The sequence below is a fragment of the Canis aureus genome, chromosome 5 (assembly GCF_053574225.1).
Source record: "Canis aureus isolate CA01 chromosome 5, VMU_Caureus_v.1.0, whole genome shotgun sequence".
NCBI classification, from domain to species: domain Eukaryota; kingdom Metazoa; phylum Chordata; class Mammalia; order Carnivora; family Canidae; genus Canis; species Canis aureus.
The window spans coordinates 7,964,802-7,985,606 of record NC_135615.1 but is presented as its reverse complement, the minus strand read 5'-3'; the positions used below and the strand labels follow the sequence as shown (position 1 = coordinate 7,985,606).

General features: G+C 38.6%; 1 protein-coding gene across 3 annotated transcripts in view; it reads right to left on the bottom strand.

Annotated features, from left to right (window-relative positions):
- Nucleotides 1-10,396: 10,396 nt before the first annotated feature.
- PRTFDC1 (phosphoribosyl transferase domain containing 1) overlaps nucleotides 10,397-20,805 on the bottom strand; it is a 94,127-nt gene continuing 83,718 nt past the window's right edge. For 2 of the 3 annotated variants that reach the window (XM_077896768.1, XM_077896769.1), the window contains exons 5-9: nucleotides 17,813-17,830; nucleotides 16,377-16,459; nucleotides 15,841-15,887; nucleotides 12,807-12,883; nucleotides 10,397-11,663 (exon numbers count right to left, since the gene is read on the bottom strand). In XM_077896768.1, the coding sequence (XP_077752894.1) occupies nucleotides 11,616-11,663; nucleotides 12,807-12,883; nucleotides 15,841-15,887; nucleotides 16,377-16,459; nucleotides 17,813-17,830 (273 nt within the window). In that variant the 3' untranslated portion in view covers nucleotides 10,397-11,615. The remainder of the gene's footprint in view (nucleotides 11,664-12,806; nucleotides 12,884-15,840; nucleotides 15,888-16,376; nucleotides 16,460-17,812; nucleotides 17,831-20,805) is intronic. The other variant, XM_077896770.1, reaches the window with a different exon arrangement.

The window sequence follows — 20,805 nt, the reverse complement described above, 5'->3', positions numbered from 1 at the left end:
AATTCCTAAAGGTGAAAGATGAAATTATTGACTTAAAACCATTCTCCAGGGACGCCTGGGTGGCTCAGTCAGTTGAGTATCTTCCTTTGGCTCAGGTCATGATCCTGGAGTCCAGGGATCAAGCCACATCTTGGCTCCCTGCTCAGTGGGGGAGTTTGCTTCTCCCTCTCCCTCTGCCCCTCCCCCAACTCATGTTCTCTCTCTCTCTCTTGCTCACTCACTCTCTCTCAAATAAGTAAATAAATAAAATCTTTTAAAAACTCCATTTTATATATGTGTTTAGTGCTATAAAATTTCCCTAAACATTGCTGTAGCTGCAACCCACAAACTTTGGTATGTTGTGCTTTCATTTTCATTCTGTTCAAAATACATTATTACTTTTCTTTTGATCTCTTATTTGACCCAGAATTTATTTAGACCTCTGTTAGTTTCTAAATATTTTGAGACTTTCAAGAAATAGGTCATTATTAAAGATTTCTATTCCCTTGTAGTCCTTTTATATAACTTGAATCCTTTAAAAATTTTTGTGCCTTATTCTATGCCATAGAATATGGTATATTTTGGTAATGGTCTACTTGCCCTGTGTATTCAGTTGTTGAATGGTGTATTCTATAAATATCAATCAGGTCAAGTTGATCAACAATGCTATTCAACTCTACTTTATCCTTACTGATTTTAGTCCTGCTTGTTCTATCAGTTATTTATTTATTTTATTTATTTTTTATTTTAAAGATTTATTTATTTATGATAGACATAGAGAGAGAGAGAGAGGCAGAGACACAGGAGGAGGGAGAAGCAGGCCCCATGCCGGGAGCCCGATGTGGGACTCGATCTCGGGATGCCAGGATCACGCCCTGGGCCAAAGGCAGGTGCCAAACCACTGAGCCACCCAGGGATCCCTCTATCGGTTATTTAAAGAGGGGTGCTGAAACCACTGTCTATAATTGTGGATTTGTCTATTTTTCCTCATAGTTTTCAGTTTTTGATTTATGTATTTTGAAGTTCTGTTATTATGTGCATAAATATTTAGGCTTGTCATGCTCACTTGATAAATTGACTGTTTTATCACCATAAAATGTATTTCTTTAATCTCTGATAATATTCTTTGTTCTGAAGTCTACTTTGTTTGATATTAATATAGTCATTCCAGCTTTCTTTTGATTAGTATCAGTGTGTTGTGTCTTTGTTCATACTTTTACCTTGAACTTATCCGTGTCTTTATATTTAAAGTTTGTTTCTGATAGATAGTTAGGCCTTGGATTTTTATCCAGTTTGGCAATCTATTTCTTTTAACTAGGGTGTTCAGGCCAAGGGGTGGTGAACTACTCATTCTAGACTAACTGCTATTTTTGCAAATGAAGTTTTTTTGGAACACAGCCACAGTTATTCACTTACACGTTGTTTATGGTTGCTTTTGCATTCAAAGGCAGAGATGACTCATTACTCTCAAGTCCATATAGCCAGCAAGAATAAAATCTTTACTATCTGGCCCTTGACAGAAAAAGGTTTATCTATCCCTTCTTTAGGTTCTTTCCATTTAATGTGATTGTTGATGTGGTTAGGTTTAAGGCTAACATGTTGCTTTTTAATCTCATTTTTGCCATGAGTATTTCTATGATCAGACTCCTACCTGGCCCGGATTCTGGGCTTTTTCTTCTGTTCCTTACACCTCACAAGGCAATAAAAATGAAATCTCAACTTCAGCAAGTTTGGCAAATACTCTTGTGTTCTTTTGGGTTGTCTGAGAAGCAGATGCCACAATGTGATTAAATGTGCAAGAAATTTATATTGGAATTAAATTCCTGTGAGAGAAAGTGGGGAGGGAGCTGGAAAAAGAGGGAGTAGAAGAAGCATCTTAGAGTGTTGTACAGTTCTAAGGAAATTTCAGCAAGACCATCAGGGAGCCTTGGAGACAAAGATGCTTGACAAAGGACCCCCATGTTCTCGAGGAACAGACCTGGCTTAGTATACCTGCTGTGCTCAGTCACCAACCCAGAGCAGCATGTGGGAAGAGTGGCTGCAGGGCAAAATGTAGTGATGGATTTCAGAGTAGAGCAGTTGAAGCCCCCAGTCTCTGAAGCTCAGGCTCCCTGTTGTTACAGGTCTGAGGCTCATTCTCAAGGCCAGCACTGTCTTAAGATGAAAGCTTGCTTTAGCAAACTTACTTGTCTGGGTTCTGCTTTTACTCAAGTTTCAATTTCTGAGCAATTTGTACTTTTTTTTGGGGGGGGGGCAGTTCATGAATGCATTTAAAATGACTTTTAAAAAATATTTTACCTAGCAATTTTTATTGTTTCCTGCAAAGAGGTCAGTCAGGGTATCTAAACATTCAGAAGTCCAGTCACTGAATTTATTTCATTCATTATTTCATAATGTCTATTTTTGTATATATTTTATAATGAATATCATTGTAAATCTATAAGTAAAGTCCTGTTGAGGGGATAAAGGTGATAAACATAAACCAGCATGGACTGTTCGATCCCTCCCTTCAAGCCCTAGAGAAACTACAGAAGTGAGAAGGATAGTATGGGTTCCGTCAATTAATAACAACAGCCCTCAACTGGAAGAATAGGAGGCTGCTTTCAAATGATGTACTGGGGAGGTGTAACTGAAGTCTAGAGTTGGGGGGGCTGGGGACTGGCTGGAGGTGGCAAAGAGAGTGTGGCTAGAAGATGGTTTTGTTTTTGCCTTCCTCTTTCAACCCCATTGTCCTGGGCCTCCACCACAGAACAATAGCCAGTAGCCAATTTGCTAGCCAGGAGGGTAAAATTAGGTAGCCCACAAAGCCTCAGTATTGGGGAACTGATAAAAACAAATTCAGATTGAGCAGCCACCTTCATGCATTCACTCTGGGAAGTGAGGGAATGTTTCCCTGTAAACCCCTGAGGACTGGTGGATTGTAATTTAAGGAGATTGCTTTCTCCCAGCACTGCCTCTACAAATTTAAATGGAAAACTCTTGAGAAACCAAGAACATGTCTGCAGGAATAGCGGCAAATAGGAGTTGCCAACAGTGGTTTAATGGTATCTGGTTTAATCTTTTCCCCTTACTTTCAACACACTTGGTTGAGCATAGATTAGGCTTTGACCTTCTGCAGTACACACTACCAGCTGAAGTAGCTGATCCATCCAGGGAGACGTGAACTCAAGCCAAAATAACTAGATACCTAAAGAATCCAATTATCATAAAGGAAAAGCTATGCTGAACATTTACCATCTGAAGGAGGGTTACTGAGCTAAACACATGTGAATTTTAAAATAAACACGAAAAATTTACTCTGGAGGCAGGGAAGATAATGGATGGCATGGATCAATAATAATAAGCCATTAGTAATGACCACATAAAAATATTAAATAGGCAAAATATAATAGTTAAAATAAAGAACACAATAAATGAGAGAACAGCCCGATGCATATGACACATGCATTAGTGAGTTGCAAGATCATATTGAGCAACTTTCTCAGAATGTAGCAGGAAAGAACAGAGTTAAGATATAAGAGAAAAGTCCAGGAGTGGCTAAGATTGAAGTGAAAGTGCTTATGTCTGAATTGTAAAACCTCCGGGAGAGCAAAAAAGAAAAGGAGGAAATCATAGAAGAAATAAAGACAAGGAATTTCTCAGAACTAAAGGAAGAGATGAAAGTCCTCAGATTATAATGCTCAACAGTGCCCAACAGAAGAGAAAGCAACACATTTCTTAAAGCGTCCAGAGAGCAAAAACAGATTCTCTTCAAAGAAACAATGATCAGATGGACATCCTGCTCCCAAAGGCAATACCGGACATAGGAAGATCAATAAATAATGTAAATTAGTCTTGAAAGGAAATACTTTGAAACCTAGAATTTTAAAGCCAGCCAATTTTCCATTCAAATGGAACACAAAAAAATTCACAGACATATTAAGGCTTAGAAGGTTTATCATAAACACACACACACATTGAAAACTTGCTTGAAAGTAGTATTTAGATAGGAAGAGAAACAAGGCCAGGAGGTAGTCAAATACCCTGGCAAAATTTATGCTGTCTTAAGAAGATAAAATAGTTAGAACTAAAGAATAGAAGAAAGTATATACATACACAGTGTGTATATACTTATAAGTATCTATAAACTTAGAATTTAACCTCTGGACAAGAGCAGCATGAAAATATGCCATAGAACTTATCGTATTGGGGGAGAATAGACACCAAGATTAAAAAAATCATGAATGTGAGCCAATTACCATGAGAACAAAAATTGAAGACATAGCTATCAAACCAGCATAAGTCTATCCAATGAAAATCAAGAAATCCAAGAAAAAGAGAAAAAAAAGAAACAGAAAGTACTAAAAATGAGAACTATGATATAAAATGGCAAAAATTAAGTCCTAATATACCAATATTTACAACAAATATACTTACAGTAAAATCTGTAACTTTAAAGATCTTTATCAGGAAACAAAAGTTAAAAACCAAAAAGGCTAATAATTCAGCTCGAATAGTTGTTCTCTTTTTGAGCAACAGAATAATCTAAGAACAGAAATAAATGAAGTAGAACATAAAAGAATAGAGAAGTATCTTAAGTCAGATTTCCTGGGATGGAGGTCTGCAAGGTTTTTCTGTGAAAGGCTAGCTAGTAAATATTTCTGGTTTGGCAAGTCACATAGGATGTTTATTGAATTTTTTTTCCTTCCTTCCTTCCTTCCTTCCTTCCTTCCTTCCTTCCTCCCTCCCTCCCTCCCTCCCTCTCTCCCTCCCTCCCTCCTTTCTTTCTTTCTTTCTTTCTTTCTTTCTTTCTTTCTTTCTTTCTTTCTTTCTTTTTTTCTTTCTTTCTTTCTTTCTTTTCAATCCCATACAAATGGAAGAACACTGTTAGCTTGCAGTCCATACCAAAGTAGGCTGTGGGCTGAATTTGACCTGTGGGTTGCGCTTTGCCCACCCTGTCTTAGAAGCAGAGCTGAGAAAACTACTCAGGCACACTCATTCATTCTTTGGTGTTGTATTGAGGGAGTGCTGTGAGGAGGAAGAGTAAAGAAAGGAGACTAGGACAGAGGAAGCTAAGCAAAGATATGCAGAGAACTTCAGCCTGATGCCACAGGGAGTTCTAGAGCATGAATTGCACCTAGACTCCTCTTGGGCTTCTGTGGTGCTCACATGTCTATAAGTCATTGGCTGTGATTTCCTTGGGGAGAGTGTATGCCTCCAGGACACAGGGAAGGGGTGACTGGGGACTCTAGTAGCTAATACTCCATGGAATCTGGAGGATGAGTACACCGGCCTAGAGAAGAAAATCCGTTAGAAGAACATTAACAAAGTTAAAGTAGTCTCTTTGGGGGGAAAAGAAGAGTATTAGAAGCAATTAAAATATGCAATAAAAAGAAGAAATGATTACATACACATTGAGATATTTTAAGTAGTAACAATATCAATACACAGAGAGCCCTGATCTTATGCAAGTTGAGTGAGAAAATGGAAGAAATGTAAAAGTTGATGTCACTTTTTGAAGCTAAAATAGTCCTGATTCCAAAACCACATAAAAAAATAGAAGAAAATTATTGGGGTATTTCATATTTGATCGTAGACACATAAAAATAGCAGCTAATGAGGTCTAGTTGCTTAATTACCCAAAGGTTGGTGTGCAAGGCTGGAAATTCCAACCCTCCAATCACTGGTCTTTCCGGTGACCAGCCCCATCCTGAGGCTTTCTAGAGGGGTTCCACCGTAAGTCACCTCTCTACATAAACTTAGGTATGATAAAAGGAGTTTGTAAAGAGTAACAAAATATCCTATCCCCACTTTGGAAATTCCAAGGGTATTAGGAGCTCTGCCCCAGGAACCAGGGAAAAAGAATATATTTCTTATTATACCACACCATTCTTTCTTATCCTCATCTGATCATCACCGGTGAGTTGAGACACACTTTCTACGTAGTACATGAACTCAGCTCTGTGTACTGAGTACTGACTCAGCAGTCTAATAATGCTGGTTCAAATTCTTGTTTTGAACAAAGCTATGTGACCCTGGGCAAGTGATTTAATCTCTTTGATACTCTAAAGAGTACTTTTCCTTATCTCTAAAATGGAGATGCCAATTCCTACCTCTGGGTTTTACGCTAAACACTAAATAGAGTTATCGTCAAGTTTTTGTGTAGCCCATGATCCACAGCAGTTGCAGCCAGATCTTTCGTGAAATGTCAACACACTCAATGCCTGGGCTTGAGTCTTTCACACACTGTGTTTTGTTATGCTCATACTAGATCTCTTTTAAATACAACTATAAAGATTCCTGCAGTCACCCAGTAGCTATGTAGTGTTAAGTCATTTCCCCAGGCTATTGATGAATATTCTTCACACAGCACAACCAAAAGCATTGCTCAAATAAAGATAAGACAAATTACAGCACTTCCGTTTTCCAGTCAACCAGCTCTGTCATTCAATATTGGGAGATTAGATAAATGGGACAGCAGCTTTCATTGTAAAGTCCGGTTGGTTTGTACTCAGTGATTTGTTGTTTTAAAAATGTTTTTTTGGGATCCCTGGGTGGCTCAGCAGTTTAGCGCCTGCCTTCCGCCTAGGGTGTGATCCTGGAGTCCCCGGATCGAGTCCCATGTCGGGCTCCCTGCATGGAGCTTGCTTCTCCCTCTCCCTATGTCTCTGCCTCTCTCTCTGTCTCTCATGAATAAATAAATAAAATCTTAAAAAAATGTTTTTGAATTGATTTGGTGAGTACTATTTCTAGCATAATGATATATATATATATATATATATATATATATATATATATATATATATAAAATCTTCCTATTCTAGATTAGTTTCTTGGCCAAACTATATAGCAATTTCTTCATATAAAAATGTAACTACTTCTAAGGTTTCAGCTTGAATTTACACTTAGAGAATACTTGGCAAGCAAAAACTATTTTACTATGGTTTTTATATTTCAAATTTAAGCATCTTAATAGAAATAAAATCGCTCTTTCAAAGTCTTCTTAGTCTAGTCCAAACACTATTAGTGGGAAAAACATGTATTTCTACCTTTATAATCAAGGTGGGCTACTCTGGTGTTCTTTTTATTATTTCATACTTCCCCATGTGGCCAGGTAGTAATATTTTCTTTCTTTTTCTTTTTTTGAGATGGGGGAGGGGCAGAGGGTGAGAGAGAGAATCTTAACCAGGCTCCATGCCCAGTGCAGAGCTTGATGTGGGGCTGAATCCCCGATCCTGAGATCATGACCTGAGCTGTAATCAAGAGTTGGATGCTCAACTGACTGAACCATCCAGAACCCCCAGTATCTGTCATCCTTAAAAATCTAGGCAAGCAGGCATGTTTTCAATTATGCATTATGACCATTGAATAATCAGCTTCTCCGCTAGTCTCATTAGTGAAAAATGTGCAGGGGAATAACCTGTCTGTGGCAGATATCATCTCCAGCTTTCTGACAATGGCCAGAGCCATACACATCCTACCCTACTTGCTCTACTTATAATGTTCTATCAAGTGGTGGCAGTCTATGTTCCTTCCCCTTAAACTCAGACGAGTCTTTGTAACTGTTTTAATAACAGAATGTGGTAGTGGCAGTGAACCTGTCAGAAGCAGTATGGCTTCTACCTGCTTCAGTCTCTGTCTCCACTTGCCTTTGGAACCCAGCTACCATGTTGTGAGGAAGTTAGATCTGCATAGAAGAATTCCAACTGACAGCCTCAGTTAAGGTTCCAGCTAGCAGCCATTATCAACCACCAGACAAACCTTCAGATCAGAGCTACCTATAGAACTTTCTGTGATTGCGGAAATTTTCTGTTTGTGCTGATACAGTAACTTACTACCTTATGAAGCAGGCAACTGAACAGTTGTAATGTAGCTAATGGGAATGAGGAAGTGGACTTTAAATTTTATTTGATTTAAATTTAAACAAGTACATGTGGCTCATGGTTGCATTGGACTGCTTATCTTTACTTGGTTATAGCCTTCAGCCTTTGAATCTTCCAGCTGAAGCAAAAGATATCATGAAGCAGAAATAAACTGTCCCCATAGTGTCTCCTCCATATTCCTAATTCTCATAAGCCCCAAGAAATAATAATTATTGTTCATTTAAGCTACTCAGTTTGGGGTGGTTTATTATAGAGCAATCAGTAATGAATACACTGTTTCTACTGTTTTGTTCCCTTGTTTTTTGTTTTCCACAGTAAATAAAAATGTGCAAGTCTTTCTCATCTTTTAAAAGTCATCTGCACTTACCATCCTCGTTCACAGCTTATTAACTAGTCAACACCCATTAGGCTCTGGATACAAAAGAAGTCACAGTAACATTAGTTCAGGCAGGACTTCAGTATCCCACTTTGTCTTCATGTTCTCTCCTACTTCTCTCTGAGCAAAGCCAACCCTGGCAGAAAAAGTCAGAAAAGGGGGCCCTCTTGGCCTAGAAATTGCAAAAAAAATTTTGGGGGGGGGGATGCCTGGGTGGCTTAGTGGTTGAGTATCTGTCTTTGGCTCAGGGCGTGATCCCAGGGTCCTGGGATGGAGTCTCACACCAGGGTCCCCACAGGGAGTCTGCTTCTCCCTCTGCCTGTGTCTCTGCTTCTTTCTCTGTGTGTCTCATGAATAAATAAATAAAATCTTTAAAAATAAAACAAAATAAAACATTTTTTTTTTTTTAAAAACGGACTGTGCATGACCCACTGTGAAATGTGAATAACCTGTCTGTCCCAATATGTGGCCCAGAAGCTACTGTGAACACAGCTCTTTCAGCCAGAGTCTTTGTCTCCTTTTCTCCATGGGGTTCAGAACCAATCATGGGATATGGCTGGGCCAAGAAACAAAGCAGTTCTCTCCATGTACACCTTCTGTCCTTCATCTATCTAAGTACATCCCAACATCAATGCACAAACCTCCCTTCCATATATCCCCTTGTTCTCCTCCTGAAATTAGCCTGCCCACCTCACATGTTATCTGGAGATCCTAAAGGAACTCTATGATAGCAAAGTAACTACAACTCCCAAATGCTATTTTTGGCCCAAGTCAGCCAGACATCTGGGTGGGGAGTGTGATTTAGGGTTTCAATTTCCTAGAACATACTACCTCTACTACAAAAGTGAGGAAATATTTCTATGACACCAGTTCTCTAGAAGTGGGATAGGTCACCTTCTCTCTCCATTGGGAAAACACAAGTTCATGCCATGAGAGGCTGAAAAAATGCCTGCTTATGCTCTAAAATGTTGTTGTTGCTGTTGCTGTTGTTTTTAATAGTTTCAGAAGTCCTAAAACATGGTAAACCATGTTATATCCAAAGATATTCAAAGGTTAAATGAGATATATGAAGATTTGACTATTTGCAATTCACACTGAGAGTGCCTGGTTCAATATTGGATACATTCCAATTTAATAAGAAAGAACCAATTTATAATGAAGCGTTATAATTTGTTTGGAATATCCCAAAGTATTACTGATTATGTTACTGTATTACTGTAGTAAAAGTATTCCTAATTATTGTAACTGAATCCAAATAATGCATTTCACACACTTGTCCCCCACTACCAATCAGCTTTGGAACACTAAATTAATAAATGCATTGGTTGCTAATCAGGCTATGAGTTTTCACATTTTTGGTCTGGGTTGAAAAAACCCAGTGCTATTAAATAGATTTGAATTTTGCAAGAGAAAAGGAAATACTGTTTTTCCCAAGATGACATTCTTGGATATCACTGTCAAAATATTGTTTGATACGAAAAAAATTGCACGAATGATTAAACTTCTTGTGTATTTAATGATTTTTCATTTTCAGCATTAACTAGCACAGGTCCTTCTCAAAATCCTGTGAGGTAGATCAATTTCCTTCCTAATTCGAATAAACATACAGTACTCAAAAAGTTATACCGATGTTTATTAAAATTCAACATTCTAAAAAAATATTTTAATACAAATTATGGATAATTTTATATTTATAATCAAATGTATCTAGGTTTCTCTAGATCTTCTGATATAAATGCGGCATAGTGGAAATTATATTTAGAACATGAACTTGATCATTCAAGAAACTGGCCAAATTGAATTATCAGTCTCTAACTTGGATACTGATTCTTCTGTGGAACAACGCTAAAAGGAATTCCTTTGCTGGTTTCTCACTTGGGATATCTGGGTGTGGTTTATTTTCTTCTCTGACTGGAACAAAGATATTCAGGAAAATCTTTTACAACTAAAATTCTTTGTCTTACAAACAAGCTTGAGAAGAAAAAAAAGCAGTAGATCAAGTCTGGCTTAATCGTTTGCTTATACTAGTGCATATATAATCTGCATTTTTCCCAGGTTAACAAAAATAAAGCCCCAGGAAAGATATATGCAGTAGTATGTTTAAGCTACTGGCTCACACGCATTTTAATGGTTGAAAGTATATAAAAAAAGTTGAAGGCGGAAGAAAAACAGTAAGCAGTTATGAGACGTTAACATAACAAAGTTTTTTATTCTTTATTAATTTAAAGGAAGCTAGGACCTGATAACAATATGCTGCATATGGTTCAGAACCAAACAAAGGCTGCTTAGTTATTTATTTTGCATTTTCTCCTGTTAGGAAGTGAGAAAAAAACAGTTCTATTGACACTCAGGTTTATTTTCAATTAAAATCCCCATAAACTAGAAAACATCTCATAAAAACAGTGGAAATAGAAAAAATGTTATTCAGAAAAAAAAAAAAAAACCTTTCTTAAGTGTGCTAGTTTTCTATAGTGCCTTGGGCTGTAGGATAAGTCTTATAAAACTACTCAAAAAATAATTCAATCTCTGTGTTCATGTTGATAATATATAATAGTGTCTTGTCCTTTGATGTAAGTAAGAGGAAAATCTGATACTCACCAAGTTTTGAATTGACGCCGCCCCCCCCCACCCGCACCGCCCTGAATCTGCCATTTGCAAATGTCCCACACGAATAAAAAGATGCAGCTTAGAAATGAGGGCCTTGCTGCCATTGTATTTTTTCTAATTAAAATGCAGAGTATTAAACACAGTTGAGTACATCCATGCATACATGACATACTGTTATCACATACCGGAAGCTCCGATCAACAGGACTGAGCAAAGGCTCATTTCATAACATCATTAAGATTCATTATACACTGCAGTTCAAAAAGGTTTTGTCAAAGCAAATAGTAATGGCCTGCCAGCAATGCCCAAACAGAAATTTATATTAAATTGTCCTTTTCCTCCTTTTTTCCTATGGGAATCTAGTTGCATTCCTTGCATTGGGTTCAGAGTTTAACTTAAAAGGCTTCCAGTTTCTTCAGATTGCAAAATATTACCAAAATAGAATATTAAAAAAAAGTTAAGTGAAAAATATTTGAGTAACTAGGTGGGAGAATAGTAATCAAGTATAATGACTGTATCAGAATAAAAGAAGGTAAAGTTCCAGAGTGGGAAGGTAGATAGAAAGCATGAGTCACAAGGCAGAGTATTTAATTTGGAACAAGTCAAATAAAAGCATTTGTTACTTTTTATGTTATAACCTTAGAAAAGAAAGCTCTCTCATTAAAACATTTTTTTTCTTTTATACCCTGCTGAGTGAAGATGCCTGGGGAAACAAACTTTACATGCTGGCTTTCTGACTGTAGTCGTAAGTATGATGTTATCTGGAGATTCGATGGTGAGAATTTGCTTCTTTAGACTCGATACTTTTCTTTGCCGTGTTCATTGATCACACATATGTGCTGAAACAATAAAGGATTTTAATGAATTGATTTCTTTAACAAAATATAAGGTGCAGAAAATGTAATGCAGTAATAACAGAATGTCATCTTGTAATTGGTTAGAGTTCATTCAAATATACATGTGTGCATTTATGTGTGTACTCATACATAAAATCTAAAGATACCCATTCAAAGCTTCATTGTTTTAGTTTTGAGCCCTATTCCAAATCTGGCTCTGTAGATCAGAAATGCTGAAGGAGGGCATGGTTAGCCATGGTAGAGATAGAAGTTTCCACCTGGTAAAATTACAACCTCTAGGGAGAATGGAGAAATAGCCATGGTAAACACAACATTGACTCTTATCTGATCCTTTTTGGGTAGCAAGAAACATGTTGGGAATATTTTGATTGCAAGGCACAGAAGTGGAGTCAGGCAAAAAGGGAGGGTTATTGATAGGATAATGAGGTAGCTCATAGAATCCAAGGAAGAGCACCAGTGAAGCAACTGGAAGGCCAGAATGGGGTAGTCCATGGTGCTTGTGGATACGCTCTCTGGGGTCCTGCCATTCAGTGGTTTAAGACCAAAATCCTTTGATTTCTGTGACTTTGGGTTTAAGTTTCTAATTCTTAGGAGAGAGACACTCACATGCATGATTGGTCTATTTTGGGTAGGCTATCTATCTCTAGATCATTCAACATTGTTTGAAGTCACACAGCTGGGGGTATAAACTGGGGGTCCATCTATATATGTTGAAACCATTTTGGAACGCCTAGGTGGCTCAGCAGTTGAACGTCTGCCTTCGGCTCAGGGCATGATCCCTGGGTCTTGGGATCGAGTCCTGCATCAGGCTCCTTGTAGGGAGCCTGCTTCTCCCTCTGCCTTTGTCTCTGTCTCTCTGTGTGTGTGTGTCTCTCATGAATAAATAAAATAAAATCCTTTTCTTTTCTTTTTTTTTTTAAAGAAACCATTTCTTATTCATAAGGCGAATAGTTAGAATTGTATACAGCTGTAATTGGGATTATGAATGCAGAGTGTCCGGAATATTTCTGATGCAGAACATACCTAATCAGTGGCAGCCATCATTACTACTATTTCAATAATTTGTTAAATTCATATAACTGTTATTTGTGAAAAGAAGGCTAGGGATTTGCATGCATGACTTACATTCAGATCTCTGAAGTATTCATTGTAATCTAAGGCATAACCCACGACAAATAAGTTCGGAATCTCAAATCCAACATCTGAGTAGGGAGAGAGAGAGAGAAAAAAAAGGAATAACATATAGATAACATAAGGAGAAAGCCATCATATGTTATAGTTGGCACTTACACTGTGAGGACCTTTCATTTAGGCAGAAGTGAGAAAAATGATAAGTAATGCATAGGATGAGCCCAATAGGACCTGGACCAGAGTGACGAGGCAGGAAGACAAGATAGACAAGCAAACATACAAGGAAGAATGGCTGTACTCCTACCACACGGAGCTAAGAGAGGGCTCAGATAGCCCAGGGGATAACAAGAAATATCTATGAGTTAGTCATATAGTCCCGCTGTTCCAAAGCAAGCAGTATCCAATGATATAATGCCAAAGGAAACACTTTGGAGCATAAAGTTCAGTTCAGACAGAAGGTATTCCAGTCCTCTGGTAGGTGACTAGGTGCATAGGCTTTTGCCGCCAGGAAGTGGTTCTCCCACTGTGCTCAGAGTCCTCAGCTGGATAAAGGGCAGAGAAGCAAAACCTGGGAGACAAGATGAAAGGAAGTGGGATTGTTTAGTGTGAGGAAGAGAACACTAAGGGTTATTCCAACACTAGTCTTTGAATCAAGGAGGCAGATGATATTAATTAGCTCTCTATCTCTATTCAGGGAAGAATGGAAATAAATGGATTTAAATGCAGTATGAGGTACTTAGGTTAAATAAAGGAAAATTTATTGTAAGGAAGATAATTTTTATGGAAAAGATAGTAGGAACAGAGAATAGCTCTCCTTCAGAGGTCTTGAAACAGAATAAATGTGCCTATGGTCCAGTGGTTTTTCAAACTCTAGTTATTTTGAATCTGTTTATTACAACATTGCAGATGAGAAATATTCTTGCTTACTTTCATGAAACTGTACTTTGGCATAGCCAGTGGACTTAGAGCATGGAGAAAGTTATCCCTCTGGTGAACTACTCACCACCATTTTGATCCCTATGACCAAAGATGCTTTCACATGGAGAAGGCAACTGATTCCTGCTTGCAGAAAGTGCTGGAGGTGAGACACTTACTTTCTAGAGGGGTTGCATTACATATTACTGATAAAGACCCTCCTTTGTCCCTCCAAACTGTAGGTTGCTTTGAGAAATATAATCAAAGAAGAGAAGCAAGAGCAGAAGAAAAGATGTCAGCGCATATAAAAGATGCCATTGAACATATGGGAAAGAGTCAATTATGAGAAAGGAATCAAAAGTATCAAGCCTCAGAAATCCATGGAAACGAAACAGAGATTCTGACCCAGCTAAAAGGATATCAGTAAATCCCAGAGAACCCAGGCTGTTACCACAATAATGACTCTACAGTAAATGGAGCAATCAATCCCTACAGTAGGCATGGCACCTCAGACTGAGAAAAGCCAATTCAGAAGGCCAAACCTTCAGAGCTGTCATGGAGTAGAAGAAGGATGCTGGACAGGGGAATGGTTAGGAATCAGAGTGACCTACGTCTAGTTGGTAAATGGATGCAGTTCCTACACTTCTATTTGCAACTGCGGTGTTACTTATAGATGTCATGCAAGAGCAAGGGCAGTGATCAGAACCAGACTGCCTGGGTCCAGTACTGATGCTACGCTTACAGCAATGTGACCTTCAAAAGCCATTGAATCTTGCTGTGTTCAATTTCCTCACCTGCAAAATGGGTATATCAGTAGCATCTACCTTGGATGAATGTGGTGAAGAGTAAATGTGTTAATCTCTGTGTAGCTCTTTAAAGAGTGTAGGGCCCATCATAACCTCTTACCAGTGTTACCTATTATTTTATTCATGTCGTTGCTGTAAGTGACACAAATCATCTGTAAGTAGTTGGCTATGTCTGAAGTGACTCTTTCAACTTCAGTTAAAATCTTATCTATATGGGATCTTACGTGATTTCCTTAGAAGATTTCTATTTCCTCACTTTGCCTGACTTTACTGCACCCAGATTATATTCCCCATGCCAGTAACTGGACAGAAAGGTGCTGTTGGGTCTCTGTGCCCAGAAATGATGTTGTCTAGATTTAATACACCCAGCATAGATGAAACTTGTTTTAGAATAAAGAGTCACTGGCGAAATGTCATTGGCACATTACTCGGCCATAGTGTACTCCTCTTGCTCTGATGTTTTTTCAGCTTGCTGATGGGAACTGTAGCCAAATTATCCCAGAGGATTTAGAGCAAATGTAAGTTATAAAAAATCAAGCTGAAGTCTGCCTATATGAGTGAAAAAAAGTTGCCTCTAGTGTTAGAATAATAAATTATCAAGCTGCTTGTTTATTCTTCCTGGCTTTGGAACTATTTGTATTATCAGTAAAGTGCCCTGGATGAGCAAAGTCCTCCAGAACATATGTCCGAAGTCAAGTGTGAAGATGGTATCTGGAGATATTTGTTCTGCCAATTCTCTGTGTTACTGAACTTTTCTTTGAAGGTGATGGGAGAGGTGTCTCGGATTTCCCCTTCTGTGTGCTAAAATTCAGGCTTACTGAAGGTCAGCATTATGCATTGTCTGGTGACGGTTTCTGGAGGCAGTATGCGAATCCTTCTAACCCTTTATGATGCCCTCCCATGCCCGTCTGACACGGACAGTGGACAAGGCAGGGATCCTGTATGTCAGCCAGTCTGGCGGGGTCAAGTCTCCCTCTACCTCCCTGATACCCATTAGCTCAGTTTTTTAGCTTTACGGTACTATGGAAAACCCAAAAATGAAAATATCCAATGCACACGACAGAGTATCTGGGAAAAACGCAAACTGGAAATTTAAAAACCCTTATTGTAGAGGACTCTATCCTCCCAGCAAGGCTGGGGAGACCTTGAGAGATTTGTGGGACTATCAAACCTTAACAGCTTGTGCTTCATATGGAATACTGGCAAATAGGAAATCAGAGAGTCTTCAACATGAATCAACACCACCAGCCAGCCAACCAACCAACCAACCAACCAACCAACAACCAACAAAAGCCAAAACCACTTACAGTCGGGTCTAAAGCCATCACTTCTAGGTGTTCTCTTCACTAGCAAACTACCATTAAGAAAAAAAAGAAAGAACAAAGAAAAAAGCACTTAGTGATCCAGATAAAACTTCTGTGCATTGCAAATAGAACTAAACATCATTAAGATATGTATTTTCCCCCTGGAGCAAGTGGGGCACCATCACGGTCCCCTAATTCACCCTCCTGCTACTGTGGCACCACATCGGTGATTCTAGATAAAAGGAAGGGAGAGAGACTCTGGCACCAGGCTCAGCCAGCTGCTCCTGGAAGCCGCTAATGGAGGCACAGTAGCGAGAGACTCAGACACCTAGCAAAGCATGTCCTCTTCCCCTTCCTCTCTCTCAGGCCAGCAGTCAAATGGGCTATTTGTTCAGTGTGGTCAAGCCATAACACCCCAGGGCAAAGGGGTCACTGGTTTGGAATAGACTGCTCTCTTTGGAGACAACATCCTGTGTTAGCATCCTTCTCGGGCTTATGGGGAGATGCAGAAGCAACAATGATGTGAATGTCCTACTCACCTGGCTACCTTAATCATGTTGGGCTTGTATTTCTTTATGCTACTGAGTAGCACTTTCATGGTTTTCCCAGTTCCAACAACATCCTTTGCAAAGAGGACAGACAGATTCAGTTGAGCGCATTTGGGCAGCATGATAGATTTTTCATCCAGACAGATGATTGTACTCCTTATTAATAATGCATCATAATTAGAATTGCCATCAGATGGAGTCAAAGTAGGAAGCAGAGTTGGTTACATTTTTTAGACAGGTGCTTCTCTCTGAAGCCGGGTTTAGTGATGAATATTTCCTCTTGCAATCCTTGAACTGTGTTGAAAGCTACGTTCGGCCTTTGGAGCGCGTATGGGGCTGCTCACTGAGTACATTTGGCCTTGTGCATGCACATTCAAGGACTAAATTTGGCCTTGAGGTTATGCAACACAATACGGAACACATGAATTTTCATGGACATGGGATGTACAGCTGAATACCCTGAATGGATAAACACCTCCCCCTTGCCCTCCCCACTCAATAGGGGATTCTACGGCTGGGAAGTGAGATGTGTCTGGACGGCAGCTGGTGACAGCCTGTGAATTCTGAGGGTGCGAGGCTGCGGCGAGCCTCGGCTCATCTCTGCTGATGAGCTGCTGCACAATTAGAGGAGAATGGGCCGCAGAAGTGTATTGTCCTTGGGACAGAAATCAGCTGTCAGGAGCTGATTATCAAAACAACAGGTCTGAATTTAGCCAGGGTTGGGCAATTCGTTTGGCTAGAGGGCCTACTTCGTGGGCTATGTCTGAGCCAGGAGGACTGCAGATACATATGGCACACACAGGCAATTGTGTAACAAAAGCTTGAAAACAGCTCCCTTGAATTTTTGCCAGCTGATAAGACAGGCGTGCTCTTGAAGGAAAAGTGGCCATGTGCTGTATTAAGTCCACGGCTGCCATAGGGCCCATTCTCTTTCATTTTTTTATTAGCAGAAAACGTAAATTAAATTATAGCTTTTTCTTGGATTGTCATTTTAAAATGGATTGTGTTTATGATTTGGTTGCTGAAGGTAGGATTGTTGGAAGTCATCAGAGATCGCTAGCAAGAACATCGAATTAAGGGTGAAAAGAGTTCAAATCTTGGCTTTACTATTATATACATGTGGTTCTATTGGGCTAGTTTCCTCTTCTGTAAAAATGCCTGATTCGCAAATAGATGTAAGAACCAATTTAGACATGTGTGAAATTAGACATAAAAGTAGATAAAGTACCATGAAAATATTATTACAAAGCTTTTATTCAAAATTGTTTCAAGCCACTGATTCTAGTTAGCTCTTAGTACATCTGGAGAGCCATGCACACAGTGTGAATTCAATAAATCCCTGTCTACTTTGATAATAAGTTCTATTTTCAAAACTCACCATTGGATTCTTTCAACTTTCAAATATGGATAAAGAAAAGTCAGCTTACCTCAACAATGAGGACATTCTGAAATTAAAAAAAAAAACACAGTTATTTAGAATATGATGCAAATCTGGCTCACGAGAGACACACATTTTTGCTTACAGTTAGAAATTTCACAATTTGCTTAGCTGGTCCTCCCCCATCCATCTAACTCAAATGCTTGGAAGTAATGTAGGCATTCCAGATTCATGTTAACAGTCTCTCTGCAATTACTGGGTGCTGCAATATTGATGTCTATATACAGGTTGGCAGCAGGGTTACCTCAGATCCTATACCTCTCTGAAGAGCTATTCACAAGTTCATCCCATGTCCCTAATTCTGGCAGACACCCCTATCCAGCATTCTTTGGTATACAAAGTTTACTAGGAAAACAACCATATAAACTATGTTGTGAATGGAGACAGTGCTCTGCAGAAGGATCACTCATTCAACTGTGACTGTCTTGCATAGCCACCAGTCACAGGGATTCTGTATTTACTCTCCAATTTTCAACCTTGAGGAAGGAAGGGTTGGCCTGGAGACAGCACTGTGAAGTGCCTGGTTGATATTTTTAGAAACATGGTTGGATTCCTTGCTATGTGCTCACAAGGCATACTTCTCTTTCTACCTAAAAACACCGATTATGTTTCATATCAATTCCTGTTTTTTAATTTATTTTAAAAATTTTATTTATTTATTCATGAGATGCACAGAGAGAGAGAGAGAGAGAGAGAGAGAGAGGCAGAGGGAGAAGCAGGCTCCACGCAGGAAGCCCGATATGGGACTTGATCCCGGGACTCCGGGATCATGCCCTGAGCCGAAGGCAGACGCTCAACTGCTGAGCCACCCAGGCATCCCTCAATTCCTGTTTGATATCTGTCTTCCTACTAGAATATAAACTCCACGAGGGTGGGGATCATGTTTGTCTTGTTTACTATTGTATTCTCAGTCCCTAGTATATATATATACCTGCATATAGATGCTCAGCAATTATTTACTGAGTGGAGGACTAATAACTGATGACACTGATTAATCAATTAAAACCAACCAATTAAATGGATTAGTAGTTACATGTCAATACTGTCTCACCAAATTAAAATATGACTTTGTTAACATGATATTGCAATGAACTAAAGGGTGTGGCTATTCCCTCAATGTAATGTCTCTCTTTAGATGACTCTTCATTATCCCTCTGATTCAGATAAGACTTTGAAAATTCTATCAAACCTTACACCTTAGAAAGCTCACTTATGTCTAATGCAAAAGAAATGTAAGTAATGGAAGTGTTAGCTACCCAACCAAAACCATATTTACTTTATGAGTCAAATACTTCTTAGGTGGAAATATCTTTCTGGAAGTGTTTTTCTCTCGGGTATAGTCATTAAATAGTCATTTAGTCATAAAATACATTTTATTCTTTTTAAAGATTTTATTTATTTGAGAGAGAAAGAATATATGAGTGGGGGAGGGGCAAAAGGGAAGGGAGAGGGACAAGCAGACTCCCCACTGAGCATGGAGCCCGATGTGCAGCTCCATCCCAGGACTCTGGGATTATGACCTGAGCCACGGCAGATGCTTAACCAACTGAGCCACCCAGGTGCCTGTAGTAAATATAGTTTAAAAACCTTAGTTTTATCATTAAAATGTAAGGTTATCTTGTCCATTTTTAAAGTAGGTCATGCCCACAATATCCCCTACTCTAAGAGTCACAGTGACAGAGGAGTCCCCTTGGTATTCTGAACACATTTGCTGTGTTCTTAACCATTAACCCACAATAGTTAGTTAGGATGTGCATTTTTAGTCTGATTGAGGCTTAACCAACCATGCCTAGTAATCAACCTGAAAACTTGGAGAATACTTGGTTAATTTAATTCCCTGGTTCACAATCTCTTTTTGTTTCAATCTTATAATGTAAAACTCTTTAAAACTTTGTTAGTCTGCATTCTTGCCTAATTAAATAAAGCACACTGAACATAATTAAATTTGCTTTTTAAAAGCTTAGAACCTTGCAAAACAAGAGTCATCTTTGAAAAGATAGCTTTAACTATAAGATATAGTGGTGGCTGGGTAGTGGGACTTGAATGTGTACTAATTATAATGGAGAGATATATTATCAAAATAACTTAAACACATTTTAAAACTAAGGAATCCATATACAGATTCAAAGTCAAATAGAAAAGTCTAAAGATTTTGTAAATGTTGATGTAGACCCAATTGTAAAGTATTTGACCATGCTTATGTACTTTAAAGTTATCGTGACATTCTATATTATGCATAACCAAAATATTATCACATCTAACAAAAATGACAATAATCTATTTTATATTTTTCATTTTTTCTAGTTTTATTGAAGTATAACTGACATACACTTTAAAAGTTTAAGGCGTACAGCATAATGCTTTGATTTATTTTTTTTATTTTTTATTTTTTTTAAAATTTTTATTTATTTATGATAGTCACACACAGAGAGAGAGGCAGAGACATAGGCAGAGGGAGAAGCAGGCTCCATGCACCGGGAGCCCGACGTGGGATTCGATCCCGGGTCTCCAGATTCGTGCCCTGGGCCAAAGGCAGGCGCTAAACCGCTGCACCACCCAGGGATCCCTGATTTGATTTATATATGTTGTAAAATGATTACCTCAATAAATTTAGTTAGCATCCATCATCTCATATAGATACAATAAAGAGAGAAAGTAAAAAAAGAAAACAATGTTTTCCTTGTAATGAGAACTCTTAGGATTTACTCTCTTAACAACCTTCGTATATACCACACAACTATAGTGTTAGCTATAGTCATCATATTGTACATTTCATCTCTAGTACTTATTTATCTTATAACCGAAAGTTTGCACCTTCTGACAAACTTACTCTGATTTCCCTGCTCCCCACCTGCTGCCTCAGGTAAACACAAATTTGATCTTTTTTTCTATGAGTTGTGTTTTTGTGTTGTTTTGTTTTAGATTCTACATGCAAGTACAATCATAAGTATTTTTCTTTCTCTGACTTATGTCACTTAGTAT